This window comes from Ambystoma mexicanum, chromosome 13 (genome assembly GCF_040938575.1).
Source record: "Ambystoma mexicanum isolate Mex_15411 chromosome 13, UKY_AmexF1_1, whole genome shotgun sequence".
Taxonomy (NCBI): Eukaryota; Metazoa; Chordata; class Amphibia; order Caudata; family Ambystomatidae; genus Ambystoma; species Ambystoma mexicanum.
Window position 1 is genome coordinate 817027699 of NC_090938.1, and position 14648 is coordinate 817042346.

Sequence of the window (14648 nt, forward strand, 5' to 3'; positions counted from 1 at the left end):
GATGTCACATAAAGGCACCTCAGAAACGAAAGGTGTTATGCATGAGTTGTGCGTGTTTGGGGCAAAGGTGGGGGCCTGACCAGCATGACCATAGGCCATTAATTATAAGAACTCTGCTATTAGAGGGTCTTCTTCACGTGAAAGGGGGGAATACCATGTCTCATTCGATGGGTTCAGGGTATCTCCACGGTAATTGTCTCCTCCCATGTGATCCTCCCTCATATAGTCAGCCCCAGGGTTGGGATCGGGTAGTGGCTGCCACCCCCTGGCCACATGGGAGGAGGTCACTGCCGGGAAAACAGGGATGAGTCCATCCGATTCATCACAGTGGATGCAGTTTAAGGCCCAATGTCCTGCACAGTGATGTCTGCATGGGTCATTGATCTCACATGGACCCTTGCATGGTCCCTTCACTGCCAGAAGCACAAGGACACAAGATCTGTCTTTTTGCTTTTCTTTTAGGAATATTCAGCCATAGTCCAGATGTGTTTACCTGTCCCCTACCCCTGCACCACCGTGTCTCCATCCTGAGGGTGGAGCACCTCCACGTCTCCATCCTGAAGGTGGAGCACCCATGTCTCCAGCCTGAGGGTGGAGCACCTCCATTTTCCCTCCTGAGAGTGGAGCACCTCCATGTCTCCATCCTGAGGGTGGAACACCTCCATGTCTCCATCCTGGGGGTGGTGCACAGCGTGAGTCTTCCTGTTGATTCGCTTCTAGAGATGTTTAGGCCTGTGGTGCACATCTTTTACAATGTCCTCTTCTCTCTCACAGGTAGTGTGGACGCTCTCTGCTGCTGCTATCCTGTAGACCATGGCCGTCCTCATCATGGGCATCCTGCTCCACCTCTCCGCCTACGCCCTCTGTGATATCCTCTTCAACTCCTTCGTGGCTTGCCCTCTCCTGAGGTTTTACCCCTTTGGGATTCTCAGCTACATCTGGTTCTTGGCTTCTCTCAAATTCCCCCTACTTCTGGGCATAGCTTGGAGGTTCAGTGGTAAGTGGTGGCACACCAGGGATGACTTCAGGAGTAGGGCCCTCTCCCTATGCCTCGTGGTGCTCTCCTTCACACCGGCAGTCTATGGAACCGCCAGACTCCTCATCTTCTGGGCACCGGTGGAGGTGCACTCTGGGTGGCTCTTGTCACTGCCAGCAGCCCTAGCCTCTGGGATAGCCTGCTGGATCTGGGGCCTCTTGCTGACTTGTGGGTCCCAGGTGGGACCACTCCAGGATGGACAAAGGGAGAAGCGAGGCCTCAAGACCTGGGTGGCCATTGGACGGCTGTGGCGATACTCCAAGGATGACATGGCGTACCTAGCAGGGGCGTTCCTCTTCCTGACCTTCGCTGTAGTCGGTGAGTGCAAGTGTGTGTGTGTGTGTGTCTGCGAGTTCCCGTCTGTATATCTCTTTATGGAGAAGTGAGAGGACTATTCTTGACATTGCATCACTGCACAATACAAATTCATTAAAAGAACCATTTCAATCATATTCATAAACAGTGAACCAAACCAACACAAGAAAAGCATTTTAAAAAATGCAATGAAAGTAAAATTCATTATAAGGAAATAAAGATGGGATGCAACTCGAACTATGGATAAGCATAATAAAACACGAGTTGTGAGAGCCTTCTGGAATTCCAACTTAATAGGTGGAATTCAGTAGGCAGGGATAGAATTCCAGGCCCAGGGAACACTGGCAGAGAAGGCCTGGTCAGAAAGGCACAGCTAAACATTGGGATAGTGTTTGTAAGACTGTCAGTGCTCCTGGGGAGTCTTGAACCTCAGGAAATGTTCAGCCTAGCTGCTGAATAAGCAGGATTACCCAGTACCGCTGCTTTCTAAGTAATGGAGCAGATCTTGCAGCGTGCAGTCCAGCTGCTAAATAAGCAGGATTTCCCAGTACTGCTGCTTTCTAAGTAATGGAGCAGATCTTGCAGCGTGCAGTCCAGCTGCTAAATTAGCAGGATTTCCCAGTACTGCTGCTTTCTAAGTAATGGAGCAGATCTTGCAGCGTGCAGTCCAGCTCCTAAATAGGCAGGATTTCCCAGTACCGCTGCTTTCTAAGTAATTGAGTAGATCTTGCAGCGTGCAGTCCAGATGCTAAATAAGCAGGATTTCCCAGTACCGCTGCTTTCTAAGTAATTGAGTAGATCTTGCAGCGTGCAGTCTAGCTGCTGAATAAGCAGGATATCCCAGTACCGCTGCTTTCTAAGTAATGGAGCAGATCTTGCAGCATGCAGTCCAGCTGCTGAATAAGCAGGATTTCCCAGTACCAATGCTTTCTAAGTAATTGAGTAGATCTTGCAGCGTGCAGTCCAGATGCTAAATAAGCAGGATTTCCCAGTACCGCTGCTTTCTAAGTAATGGAGCAGATCTTGCAGCGTGCAGTCCAGCTGCTAAATAGGCAGGATTTCCCGGTACCGCTGCTTTCTAAGTAATTGAGTAGATCTTGCAGCGTGCAGTCCAGATGCTAAATAAGCAGGATTTCCCGGTACCAATGCTTTCTAAGTAATTGAGTAGATCTTGCAGCGTGCAGTCCAGATGCTAAATAAGCAGGATTTCCCAGTACCGCTGCTTTCTAAGTAATTGAGTAGATCTTGCAGCGTGCAGTCCAGCTGCTAAATAGGCAGGATTTCCCAGTACCGCTGCTTTCTAAGTAATTGAGTAGATCTTGCAGCGTGCAGTCTAGCTGCTAAATAAACAGGATTTCCCAGTACCGCCTCTTTATTAGTAATGGAGCAGATCTTGCAGCGTGCAGTCTAGCTGCTGAATAAGCATAATATCCCAGTACCGCTGCTTTCTAAGTAATGGAGCAGATATTGGAGCTTGCAGTCTAGCTGCTGAATAAGCAGGATATCCCAGTACCGCTGCTTTCTAAGTAATGTAGCAGATATTGCAGCTTGCAGTCTAGCTGCTGAATAAGCATAATATCCCAGTACCGCTGCTTTCTAAGTAATGGAGCAGATCTTGCAGCGTGCAGTCTAGCTGCTGAATAAGCAGGATTTCCCAGTACCGCTGTTTTCTAAGTAATGGAGCAGATCTTGCAGCGTGCAGCCTAGATGCTAAATAAGCAGGATTTCCCAGTGCCGCTGCTTTCTAAGTAATGGAGCAGATCTTGCAGTGCACAGTCCAGCTGCTAAATAAGCAGGATTTCCCAGTACCGCTGCTTTCTAAGTAATGGAGCAGATCTTGCAGCGTGCAGTCTAGCTGCTAAATAAGCAGGATTTCCAAGTACCGCTGCTTTCTAAGTAATGGAGCAGATCTTGCAGCGTGCAGTCTAGCTGCTAAATAAGCAGGATTTCCCAGTACCGCTGCTTTCTAAGTAATGGAGCAGATCTTGCAGCCTAGCTGCTAAATAAGCAGGATTTCCCAGTACCGCTGCTTTCTAAGTAATGGAGCAGATCTTGCAGTGTGCAGCCTAGCTGCTGAATAAGCAGGATTTCTCAGTACCGCTGCTTTCCAGCTGCTAAATAAGCAGGATTTCCCAGTAACGCTGCTTTCTAAGTACTGGAGCAGATCTTGCAGCGTGCAGTCCAGCTGCTAAATAGGCAGGATTTCCCAGTACCGCTGCTTTCTAAGTAATTGAGTAGATCTTGCAGCGTGCAGTCCAGCTGCTAAATAAGCAGGATTTCCCAGTACCAATGCTTTCCAAGTAATGGAGCAGATCTTGCAGCGTGCAGTCCAGCTGCTAAATAAGCAGGATTTCCCAGTACTGCTGCTTTCTAAGTAATGGAGCAGATCTTGCAGCGCACAGTCCAGCTGCTAAATAAGCAGGATTTCCCAGTACCGCTGCTGTCTAAGTAATGGAGCAGATCTTGCAGCGCACAGTCCAGCTGCTAAATAAGCAGGATTTCCCTGTACTTCTGCTTTATTAGTAATGGAGCAGATCTTGCAGCGTGCAGTCTAGCTGCTAAATAAGCAGGATTTCCCAGTACCGCTGCTTTCTAAGTAATGGAGCAGATCTTGCAGCATGCAGTCTAGCTGCTAAATAAGCAGGATTTCTCAGTACCGTTGCTTTATTAGTAATGGAGCAGATATTGCAGCGTGCAATCCAGCTGCTAAATAAGTAGGATTTCCCAGGGCCGCTGCTTTCTAAGTAATGGAGCAGATCTTGCAGCGTGCAATCTAGCTGCTAAATAAGCAGGATTTCCCATTACCGCTGCTTTCTAAGTAATGGAGCAGATCTTGCAGCGTGCAGTCCAGCTGACAAATAAGCAGGATTTCCCAGTACCGCTGATTTCTAAGTAATGTTGCAGATCTTGCAGCGTGCAGTCCAGCTGCTGAATAAGCAGGAACTCCCAGTACTGCTGCTTTCTAAGTAATGGAGCAGATCTTGCAGCGTGCAGTCCAGCTGCTAAATAAGCAGGATTTCCCAGTACCGCTGATTTCTAAGTAATGTTGCAGATCTTGCAGCGTGCAGTCCAGCTGCTGAATAAGCAGGATTTTCCAGTAACGCTGCTTTCTAAGTAATGGAGCAGATCTTGCAGCGTGCAGCCTAGCTGCTAAAGAAGTAGGATTTCCCGGTACTGCTGCTGTCTAAGTAATGGAGCAGATCTTGCAGTGTGCAGTCCAGCTGCTAATTAAGCAGGATTTCTCAGTACAGCTGCTTTCTAAGTAATGGAGCAGATCTTGCAGTGTGCAGTCCAGCTACTACATAAGCAGGATATTCCATTACTGCAGCTTTCTAAGTAATGGAGCAGATCTTGCAGCGCACAGTCCAGCTGCTAAATGAGCTGGATTTCCCAGTACTGCTGCTTTCTAAGTAATGGAGCAGATCTTGCAGCGTGCAGTCCAGCTGCTAAATAAGCAGTATTTCGCAGTACTGCTGCTTTCTAAGTAATGGAGCAGATCTTGCAGCGTGCAGTCCAGCCGCTAAATAAGCAGGATTTCCCAGTATCGCTGCTTTCTAAGTAATGCAGCAGATCTTGCAGCGGGCAGTCTAGCTGCTAAATAAGCAGGATTTCCCAGCACTGCTACTTTCCAAATAATGGAGCAGATATTGCAGCGTGCAACCTAGCTGCTAAATAAGTAGGATTTCCCAGGGCCGCTGCTTTCTAAGTAATGGAGCAGATCTTGCAGTGTGCAGCCCAGCTGCTAAATTAGCACATGTTCCCTGTACCGCTGCGTTCTATGTTACGGAGAAGATCTTGCAGTGTGCAGTCCAGCTGCTGAATAAGTAGGATTTCCCAGTACCGCTGCTTTCTAAGTAATGGAGCAGATCTTGCAGCGCACAGTCCAGCTGCTAAATAAGCAGGATTTCCCAGTACCGCTGCTGTCTAAGTAATGGAGCAGATCTTGCAGCGTGCAGTCTAGCTGCTAAATAAGCAGAATTTCCCATTACCGCTGCTGTCTAAGTAATGGAGCAGAACTTGCAGCGTGCAGTCTAGCTGCTAAATAAGCAGGATTTCCCAGTACCGCTGATTTCTAAGTAATGTTGCAGATCTTGTAGTGTGCAGTCCAGCTGCTGAATAAGCAGGAACTCCCAGTACTGCTGCTTTCTAAGTAATGGAGCAGATCTTGCAGCATGCAGCCCAGCTGCTAAATAAGCAGGATTTCTCAGTACTGCTGCTTTCTAAGTAATGGAGCAGATCTTGCAGCGTGCAGTCCAGCTGCTAAATAAGCAGGATTTCCCAGTACCGCTGATTTCTAAGTAATGTTGCAGATCTTGCATAGTGCAGTCCAGCTGCTGAATAAGCAGGAACTCCCAGTAACGCTGCTTTCTAAGTAATGGAGCAGATCTTGCAGCGTGCAGCCTAGCTGCTAAAGAAGTAGGATTTCCCGGTACTGCTGCTGTCTAAGTAATGGAGCAGATCTTGCAGCATGCAGTCCAGCTGCTAATTAAGCAGGATTTCTCAGTACAGCTGCTTTCTAAGTAATGGAGCAGATCTTGCAGTGTGCAGTCCAGCTACTACATAAGCAGGATATTCCATTACCGCAGCTTTCTAAGTAATGGAGCAGATCTTGCAGCGTGCAGTCCAGCTGCTAAATAAGTAGGATTTCCCAGTACTGCTGCTTTATTAGTAATGGATTAGATCTTGCAGCGCACAGTCCAGCTGCTAAATAAGATGGATTTTCCAGTACTGCTGCTTTCTAAGTAATGGAGCAGATCTTGCAGCGTGCAGTCCAGCTGCTAAATAAGCAGTATTTCGCAGTACTGCTGCTTTCTAAGTAATGGAGCAGATCTTGCAGCGTGCAGTCCAGCCGCTAAATAAGCAGGATTTCCCAGTATCGCTGCTTTCTAAGTAATGCAGCAGATCTTGCAGCGGGCAGTCTAGCTGCTAAATAAGCAGGATTTCCCAGCACTGCTACTTTCCAAGTAATGGAGCAGATATTGCAGCGTGCAACCTAGCTGCTAAATAAGTAGGATTTCCCAGGGCCGCTGCTTTCTAAGTAATGGAGCAGATCTTGCAGTGTGCAGCCCAGCTGCTAAATTAGCACATGTTCCCTGTACCGCTGCGTTCTATGTTACGGAGAAGATCTTGCAGTGTGCAGTCCAGCTGCTGAATAAGTAGGATTTCCCAGTACCGCTGCTTTCTAAGTAATGGAGCAGATCTTGCTGGGTGCAGTCCAGCTGCTCAATAAGCAGGATTTCCCAGTACCGTTGCTTTCTAAGTAATGGAGCAGATCTTGCAGCGTGCAGTCCAGCTGCTAAATAAGTAGGATTTCCCAGTACCGCTGCTTTCTAAGTAATGGAGCAGATCTTGCAGCGTGCAGTCCAGCTGCTAAATAAGTAGGATTTCCCAGTACTGCTGCTTTATTAGTAATGGATTAGATCTTGCAGCACACAGTCCAGCTGCTAAATAAGAAGGATTTTCCAGTACTGCTGCTTTCTAAGTAATGGAGCAGATCTTGCAGCGTGCAGTCCAGCTGCTAAATAAGCAGTATTTCGCAGTACTGCTGCTTTCTAAGTAATGGAGCAGATCTTGCAGCGTGCAGTCCAGCCGCTAAATAAGCAGGATTTCCCAGTATCGCTGCTTTCTAAGTAATGCAGCAGATCTTGCAGCGGGCAGTCTAGCTGCTAAATAAGCAGGATTTCCCAGCACTGCTACTTTCCAAGTAATGGAGCAGATATTGCAGCGTGCAACCTAGCTGCTAAATAAGTAGGATTTCCCAGGGCCGCTGCTTTCTAAGTAATGGAGCAGATCTTGCAGTGTGCAGCCCAGCTGCTAAATTAGCACATGTTCCCTGTTCCGCTGTGTTCTATGTTACGGAGAAGATCTTGCAGTGTGCAGTCCAGCTGCTGAATAAGTAGGATTTCCCAGGGCCGCTGCTTTCTAAGTAATCGAGCAGATCTTGCAGCATGCAGCATAGCTGCTCAATAAGCAGGATTTCCCAGTACTGCTGCTTTCTAAGTAATGGAGCAGATCTTGCAGTGTACAGTCCAGCTGCTGAATAAGCAGGATTTCCCAGTACCGCTGCTTTCTAAGTAATGGAGCAGATCTTGCAGTGTACAGTCCAGCTGCTGAATAAGCAGGATTTCCCAGTACCGCTGCTTTCTAAGTAATGTTGCAGATCTTGCAGCGTGCAGTCGAGCTGCTAAATAAGCAGGATTTCCCAGTACTGCTGCTGTCTAAGTAATGGAGCAGATCTTGCAGCGTGCAGCCTAGCTGCTAAATAAGCAGGATTTCCCAGCACTGCTACTTTCCAAGTAATGGAGCAGATATTGCAGCGTTCAACCTAGCTGCTAAATAAGTAGGATTTCCCAGGGCCGCTGCTTTCTAAGTAATGGAGCAGATCTTGCAGTGTGCAGCCTAGCTGCTAAATAAGCAGGATTTCCCAGTACTGCTGCTGTCTAAGTAATGGAGCAGATCTTGCAGCGTGCAGCCTAGCTGCTAAATAAGCAGGATTTCCCAGGGCCGCTGCTTTCTAAGTAATGGAGCAGATCATGCAGTGTACAGTCCAGCTGCTGAATAAGCAGGATTTCCCAGTACCGCTGCTTTCTAAGTAATGTTGCAGATCTTGCAGCGTGCAGTCCAGCTGCTGAATAAGCAGGATTTCCCAGTACCACTGCTTTCTAAGTAATGGAGCAGATCTTGCAGCGTGCAGTCCAGCTGCTCAATAAACAGGATTTCCCAGTATTGCTGCTTTCGAAGTAATGGAGCAGATCTTGCAGCGTGCAGTCTAGCTGCTAAATAAGTAGGATTTCCCGGTACGGCTGCTGTCTAAGTAATAGAGCAGATCTTGCAGCGTGCAGTCCAGCTGCTAAATAAGCAGGATTTCTCAGTACTGCTGCTTTCTAAGTAATGGAGCAGATCTTGCCGCGTGCAGTTTAGCTGCCAAATAAGCAGGATTTTCCATTACCGCTGCTTTCCAAGTAATGGAGCAGATCTTGCAGCGTGCAGTCTAGCTGCTAAATAAGCAGGATTTCCCAGTACTGCTGCTGTCTAAGTAATGGAGCAGATCTTGCAGCGTGCGGTCCAGCTGCTAAATAAGTAGTATTTCCCAGTACTGCTGCTTTCTAAGTAATGGAGCAGATCTTGCAGCATGCAGCATAGCTGCTAAATAAGTAGGATTTCCCAGGGCCGCTGCTTTCTAAGTAATGGAGCAGTTCTTGCAGTGTACACTCCAGCTGCTGAATAAGCAGGATTTTCCAGTACCGCTGCTTTCTAAGTAATGGCGCAGATCTTGCAGCGTGCAGTCCAGCTGCTCAATAAGCAGGATTTCCCAGTACTGCTGCTTTCGAAGTAATGGAGCAGATCGTGCAGCGTGCTGCCTAGCTGCTAAATAAGTAGGATTTCCCGGTACTGCTGCTGTCTAAGTAATGGAGCAGATCTTGCAGCGTGCAGTCCAGCTGCTAAATAAGCAGGATTTCTCAGTACTGCTGCTTTCTAAGTAATGGAGCAGATCTTGCCGCATGCAGTGTAGCTGCCAAATAAGCAGGATTTTCCATTACTGCTGCTTTCTAAGTAATGCAGCAGATCTTGCAGCGTGCAGTCCAGCTGCTAAATAAATAGGATTTCCCAGTACTGCTGCTTTATTAGTAATGGAGCAGATCTTGCAGCGCAAAGTCCAGCTGCTAAATAAGCAGGATTTCCAAGTACTGCTGCTTTCTAAGTAATGGAGCAGATCTTGCAGCGGGCAGTCCAGCTGCTAAATAAGCAGTATTTCCCAGTACTGCTGCTTTCTAAGTAATGGAGCAGATCTTGCAGCATGCATTCCAGCTGCTGAATAAGCAGGATTTGCCAGTATCGCTGCTTTCTAAGTAATGGAGCAGATCTTGCAGCGTGCAGTCCAGCTGCTAAAAAAGGATTTCTCAGTACTGCTGCTTTCTAAGTAATGGAGCAGATCTTGCAGTGTGCAGCCTAGCTGCTAAATAAGCAGGATTTCCCAGTACCGCTGCTTTCTAAGTAATGCAGCAGATCTTGCAGCGTGCAGTCCAGCTGCTGAATAATCAGGATTTCCCAGGGCCGCTGCTTTCAAAGTAATGGAGCAGATCTTGCAGCGTGCTGCCTAGCTGCTAAATAAGTAGGATTTCCCGGTACTGCTGCTGTCTAAGTAATGGAGCAGATCTCGCAGCGTGCAGTCCAGCTGCTAAATAAGCAGGATTTCTCAGTACTGCTGCTTTCTAAGTAATGGAGCAGATCTTGCCGCGTGCAGTGTAGCTGCCAAATAAGCAGGATTTTCCATTACTGCTGCTTTCTAAGTAATGCAGCAGATCTTGCAGCGTGCAGTCCAGCTGCTAAATAAATAGGATTTCCCAGTACTGCTGCTTTATTAGTAATGGAGCAGATCTTGCAGCGCAAAGTCCAGCTGCTAAATAAGCAGGATTTCCAAGTACTGCTGCTTTCTAAGTAATGGAGCAGATCTTGCAGCGGGCAGTCCAGCAGCTAAATAAGCAGTATTTCCCAGTACTGCTGCTTTCTAAGTAATGGAGCAGATCTTGCAGCATGCATTCCAGCTGCTGAATAAGCAGGATTTGCCAGTATCGCTGCTTTCTAAGTAATGGAGCAGATCTTGCAGCGTGCAGTCCAGCTGCTAAAAAAGGATTTCTCAGTACTGCTGCTTTCTAAGTAATGGAGCAGATCTTGCAGTGTGCAGCCTAGCTGCTAAATAAGCAGGATTTCCCCAGTACCGCTGCTTTCTAAGTAATGCAGCAGATCTTGCAGCGTGCAGTCCAGCTGCTGAATAATCAGGATTTCCCAGGGCCGCTGCTTTCTAAGTAATGGAGCAGATCTTGCAGCGTGCAGCCCAACTGCTAAATAAGCAGGATTTCCCAGTACCGCTGCTTTCTAAGTAATGTTGCAGATCTTGCAGCGTTCAGTCCAGCTGCTGAATAAGCAGGATTTCCCAGTACCACTGCTTTCTAAGTAATGGAGCAGATCTTGCAGCGTGCAGTCCAGCTGCTCAATAAGCAGGATTTCCCAGTATTGCTGCTTTCGAAGTAATGGAGCAGATCTTGCAGCGTGCAGTCTAGCTGCTAAATAAGTAGGATTTCCCGGTACGGCTGCTGTCTAAGTAATGGAGCAGATCTTGCTGCGTGCAGTGTAGCTGCCAAATAAGCAGGATTTTCCATTACCGCTGCTTTCCAAGTAATGCAGCAGATCTTGCAGCGTGCGGTCCAGCTGCAAAATAAGGAGGATTTCACAGTACTGCTGCTGTCTAAGTAATGCAGCAGATCTTGCAGCGTGCAGTCAAGCTGCTAAATAAGAAGTATTTCCCAGTACTGCTTCTTTCTAAGTAATGGAGCAGATCTTGCAGCGTGCAGTAAGCTGCTAAATAAGTAGGATTTCCCAGGGCCGCTGCTTTCTAAGTAATGGAGCAGTTCTTGCAGTGTACACTCCAGCTGCTGAATAAGCAGGATTTCCCAGTACCTCTGCTTTCTAAGTAATGTTGCAGATCTTGCAGCGTGCAGTCCAGCTGCTAAATAAGCAGGATTTCTCAGTACTGCTGCTTTCTAAGTAATGGAGCAGATCTTTCCGCGTGCAGTGTAGCTGCCAAATAAGCAGGATTTTCCATTACCACTGCTTTCTAAGTAATGCAGCAGATCTTGCAGCGTGCAGTCCAGCTGCTAAATAAATAGGATTTCCCAGTACTGCTGCTTTATTAGTAATGGAGCAGATCTTGCAGCGCACAGTCCAGCTGCTAAATAAGCAGGATTTCCAAGTACTGCTGCTTTCTAAGTAATGGAGCAGATCTTGCAGCGGGCAGTCCAGCTGCTAAATAAGCAGTATTTCCCAGTATTGCTGCTGTCTAAGTAATGGAGCAGATCTTGCAGCGTGCAGTCTAGCTGCTAAATAAGTAGGATTTCCCGGTACTGCTGCTTTCTAAGTAATGGAGCAGATCTTGCAGCATGCATTCCAACTGCTGAATAAGCAGGATTTCCCAGTATCGCTGCTTTCTAAGTAATGGAGCAGATCTTGCAATGTGCAGCATAGCTGCTAAATAAGCAGGATTTCCCAGGGCCGCTGCTTTCTCAGTAATGTTGCAGATCTTGCAGCGTGCAGTCCAGTTGTTGAATAAGCAGGATTTCCCAGTACCGCTGCTTTCTAAGTAATAGAGCAGATCTTGCAGCGTGCAGTCCAGCTGCTCAATAAGCAGGATTTCCCAGTACTGCTGCTTTCTAAGTAATGGAGCAGATCTTGCAGCGTGCAGCCTAGCTGCTAAATAAGTAGGATTTCCCAGTACTGCTGCTGTCTAAGTAATGGAGCATATCTTGCAGCGTGCAGCCTAGCTGCTAAATAAGCAGGATTTCCCATTACCGCTGCTTTCTAAGTAATGCAGCAGATCTTGCAGCGTGCAGTCCAGCTGCTGAATAATCAGGATTTCCCAGGGCCGCTGCTTTCTAAGTAATGGAGCAAATCTTGCAGCGTGCAGCCCAACTGCTAAATAAGCAGGATTTCTCAGTACTGCTGCTTTCTAAGTAATGGAGCAGATCTTGCAGCGTGCAGTCCAGCTGCTAAATAAGCAGGATTTCCCAGTACCGCTGATTTCTAAGTAATGGAGCAGATCTTGCAGCGTGTAGTCCAGCTGCTAAATAAGCAGGATTTCCCAGTACCGCTGATTTCTAAGTAATGTTGCAGATCTTGTAGTGTGCAGTCCAGCTGCTGAATAAGCAGGAACTCCCAGTAATGCTGCTTTCTAAGTAATGGAGCAGATCTTGCAGCGTGCAGTCCAGCTGCTAAATAAGGATTTCTCAGTATAGCTGCTTTCTAAGTAATGGAGCAGATCTTGCAGCATGCAGTCCAGCTGCTAAATAAGCAGGATTTCCCAGTACCGCTGATTTCTAAGTAATGTTGCAGATCTTGCAGCGTGCAGTCCAGCTGCTGAATAAGCAGGATTTCTCAGTATAGCTGCTTTCTAAGTAATGGAGCAGATCTTGCAGTGTGCAGTCCAGCTGCTACAAAAGCAGGATTTTCCATTACCGCAGCTTTCTAAGTAATGGAGCAGATCTTGCAGCGTGCAGTCCAGCTGCTAAATAAGCAGGATTTCCCAGTACCGCTGCTTTCTAAGTAATGCAGCAGAGCTTGCAGCATGCAGTCCAGCTGCTAAATAAGTAGGATTTCCCAGTACTGCTACTTTATTAGTAATGGAGTAGATCTTGCAGCGCACAGTCCAGCTGCTAAATAAGCTGGATTTCCCAGTACTGCTGCTTTCTAAGTAATGGAGCAGATCTTGCAGGGTGCAGTCTAGCCGCTAAATAAGCAGGATTTCCCAGTATTGCTGCTTTCTAAGTAATGCAGCAGATCTTGCAGCGTGCAGTCTAGCTGCTAAATAAGCAGGATTTCCCAGGGCCGCTGCGTTCTATGTTACGGAGCAGATCTTGCAGCGCACAGTCCAGCTGCTAAATAAGCAGGATTTCCCAGTACCGCTGCTGTCTAAGTAATGGAGCAGATCTTGCAGCGCGCAGTCCAGCTGCTAAATAAGCAGGATTTCCCAATACCGCTGCTGTCTAAGTAATGGAGCAGATCTTGCAGCATGTGGTCCAGCTGCTAAATCAGGAGGATTTCCCAGTACTGCTGCTTTCTAAGTAATGGAGCAGATCTTGCAGCGTGCAGCATAGCTGCTTAATAAGTAGGATTTCCCAGGGCCGCTGCTTTCTAAGTAATGGAGCAGATCTTGCAGTGTACAGTCCAGCTGCTGAATAAGCAGGATTTCCCAGTACCGCTGCTTTCTAAGTAATGGAGCAGATCTTGCAATGTGCAGCATAGCTGCTAAATAAGCAGGATTTCCCAGGGCCGCTGCTTTCTCAGTAATGTTGCAGATCTTGCAGCGTGCAGTCCAGTTGTTGAATAAGCAGGATTTCCCAGTACCGCTGCTTTCTAAGTAATAGAGCAGATCTTGCAGCGTGCAGGCCAGCTGCTCAATAAGCAGGATTTCCCAGTACTGCTGCTTTCTAAGTAATGGAGCAGATCTTGCAGCGTGCAGCCTAGCTGCTAAATAAGCAGGATTTCCCAGTACTGCTGCTGTCTAAGTAATGGAGCATATCTTGCAGCGTGCAGCCTAGCTGCTAAATAAGCAGGATTTCCCATTACCGCTGCTTTCTAAGTAATGCAGCAGATCTTGCAGCGTGCAGTCCAGCTGCTGAATAATCAGGATTTCCCAGGGCCGCTGCTTTCTAAGTAATGGAGCAAATCTTGCAGCGTGCAGCCCAACTGCTAAATAAGCAGGATTTCTCAGTACTGCTGCTTTCTAAGTAATGGAGCAGATCTTGCAGCGTGCAGTCCAGCTGCTAAATAAGCAGGATTTCCCAGTACCGCTGATTTCTAAGTAATGGAGCAGATCTTGCAGCATGTAGTCCAGCTGCTAAATAAGCAGGATTTCCCAGTACCGCTGATTTCTAAGTAATGTTGCAGATCTTGTAGTGTGCAGTCCAGCTGCTGAATAAGCAGGAACTCCCAGTAATGCTGCTTTCTAAGTAATGGAGCAGATCTTGCAGCGTGCAGTCCAGCTGCTGAATAAGCAGGATTTCCCAGGGCCGCTGCTTTCTCAGTAATGTTGCAGATCTTGCAGCGTGCAGTCCAGTTGTTGAATAAGCAGGATTTCCCAGTACCGCTGCTTTCTAAGTAATAGAGCAGATCTTGCAGCGTGCAGTCCAGCTGCTCAATAAGCAGGATTTCCCAGTACTGCTGCTTTCTAAGTAATGGAGCAGATCTTGCAGCGTGCAGCCTAGCTGCTAAATAAGCAGGATTTCCCAGTACTGCTGCTGTCTAAGTAATGGAGCATATCTTGCAGCGTGCAGCCTAGCTGCTAAATAAGCAGGATTTCCCATTACCGCTGCTTTCTAAGTAATGCAGCAGATCTTGCAGCGTGCAGTCCAGCTGCTGAATAATCAGGATTTCCCAGGGCCGCTGCTTTCTAAGTAATGGAGCAAATCTTGCAGCGTGCAGCCCAACTGCTAAATAAGCAGGATTTCTCAGTACTGCTGCTTTCTAAGTAATGGAGCAGATCTTGCAGCGTGCAGTCCAGCTGCTAAATAAGCAGGATTTCCCAGTACCGCTGATTTCTAAGTAATGGAGCAGATCTTGCAGCATGTAGTCCAGCTGCTAAATAAGCAGGATTTCCCAGTACCGCTGATTTCTAAGTAATGTTGCAGATCTTGTAGTGTGCAGTCCAGCTGCTGAATAAGCAGGAACTCCCAGTAATGCTGCTTTCTAAGTAATGGAGCAGATCTTGCAATGTGCAGCATAGCTGCTAAATAAGCAGGATTTC

The 14648-nt window shown here is 47.4% G+C and overlaps 1 protein-coding gene across 5 annotated transcripts in view; it reads left to right on the top strand.

Moving 5' to 3' along the window:
• Positions 1–14648, top strand: part of LOC138522059 (antigen peptide transporter 2-like) — a 268133-nt gene that overhangs the window by 29729 nt on the left and 223756 nt on the right. For all 5 annotated transcript variants that reach the window (XM_069635292.1, XM_069635296.1, XM_069635293.1 and 2 more), the window contains exon 2: positions 775–1354. In XM_069635292.1, the coding sequence (XP_069491393.1) occupies positions 814–1354 (541 nt within the window). In that variant the 5' untranslated portion in view covers positions 775–813. The remainder of the gene's footprint in view (positions 1–774; positions 1355–14648) is intronic.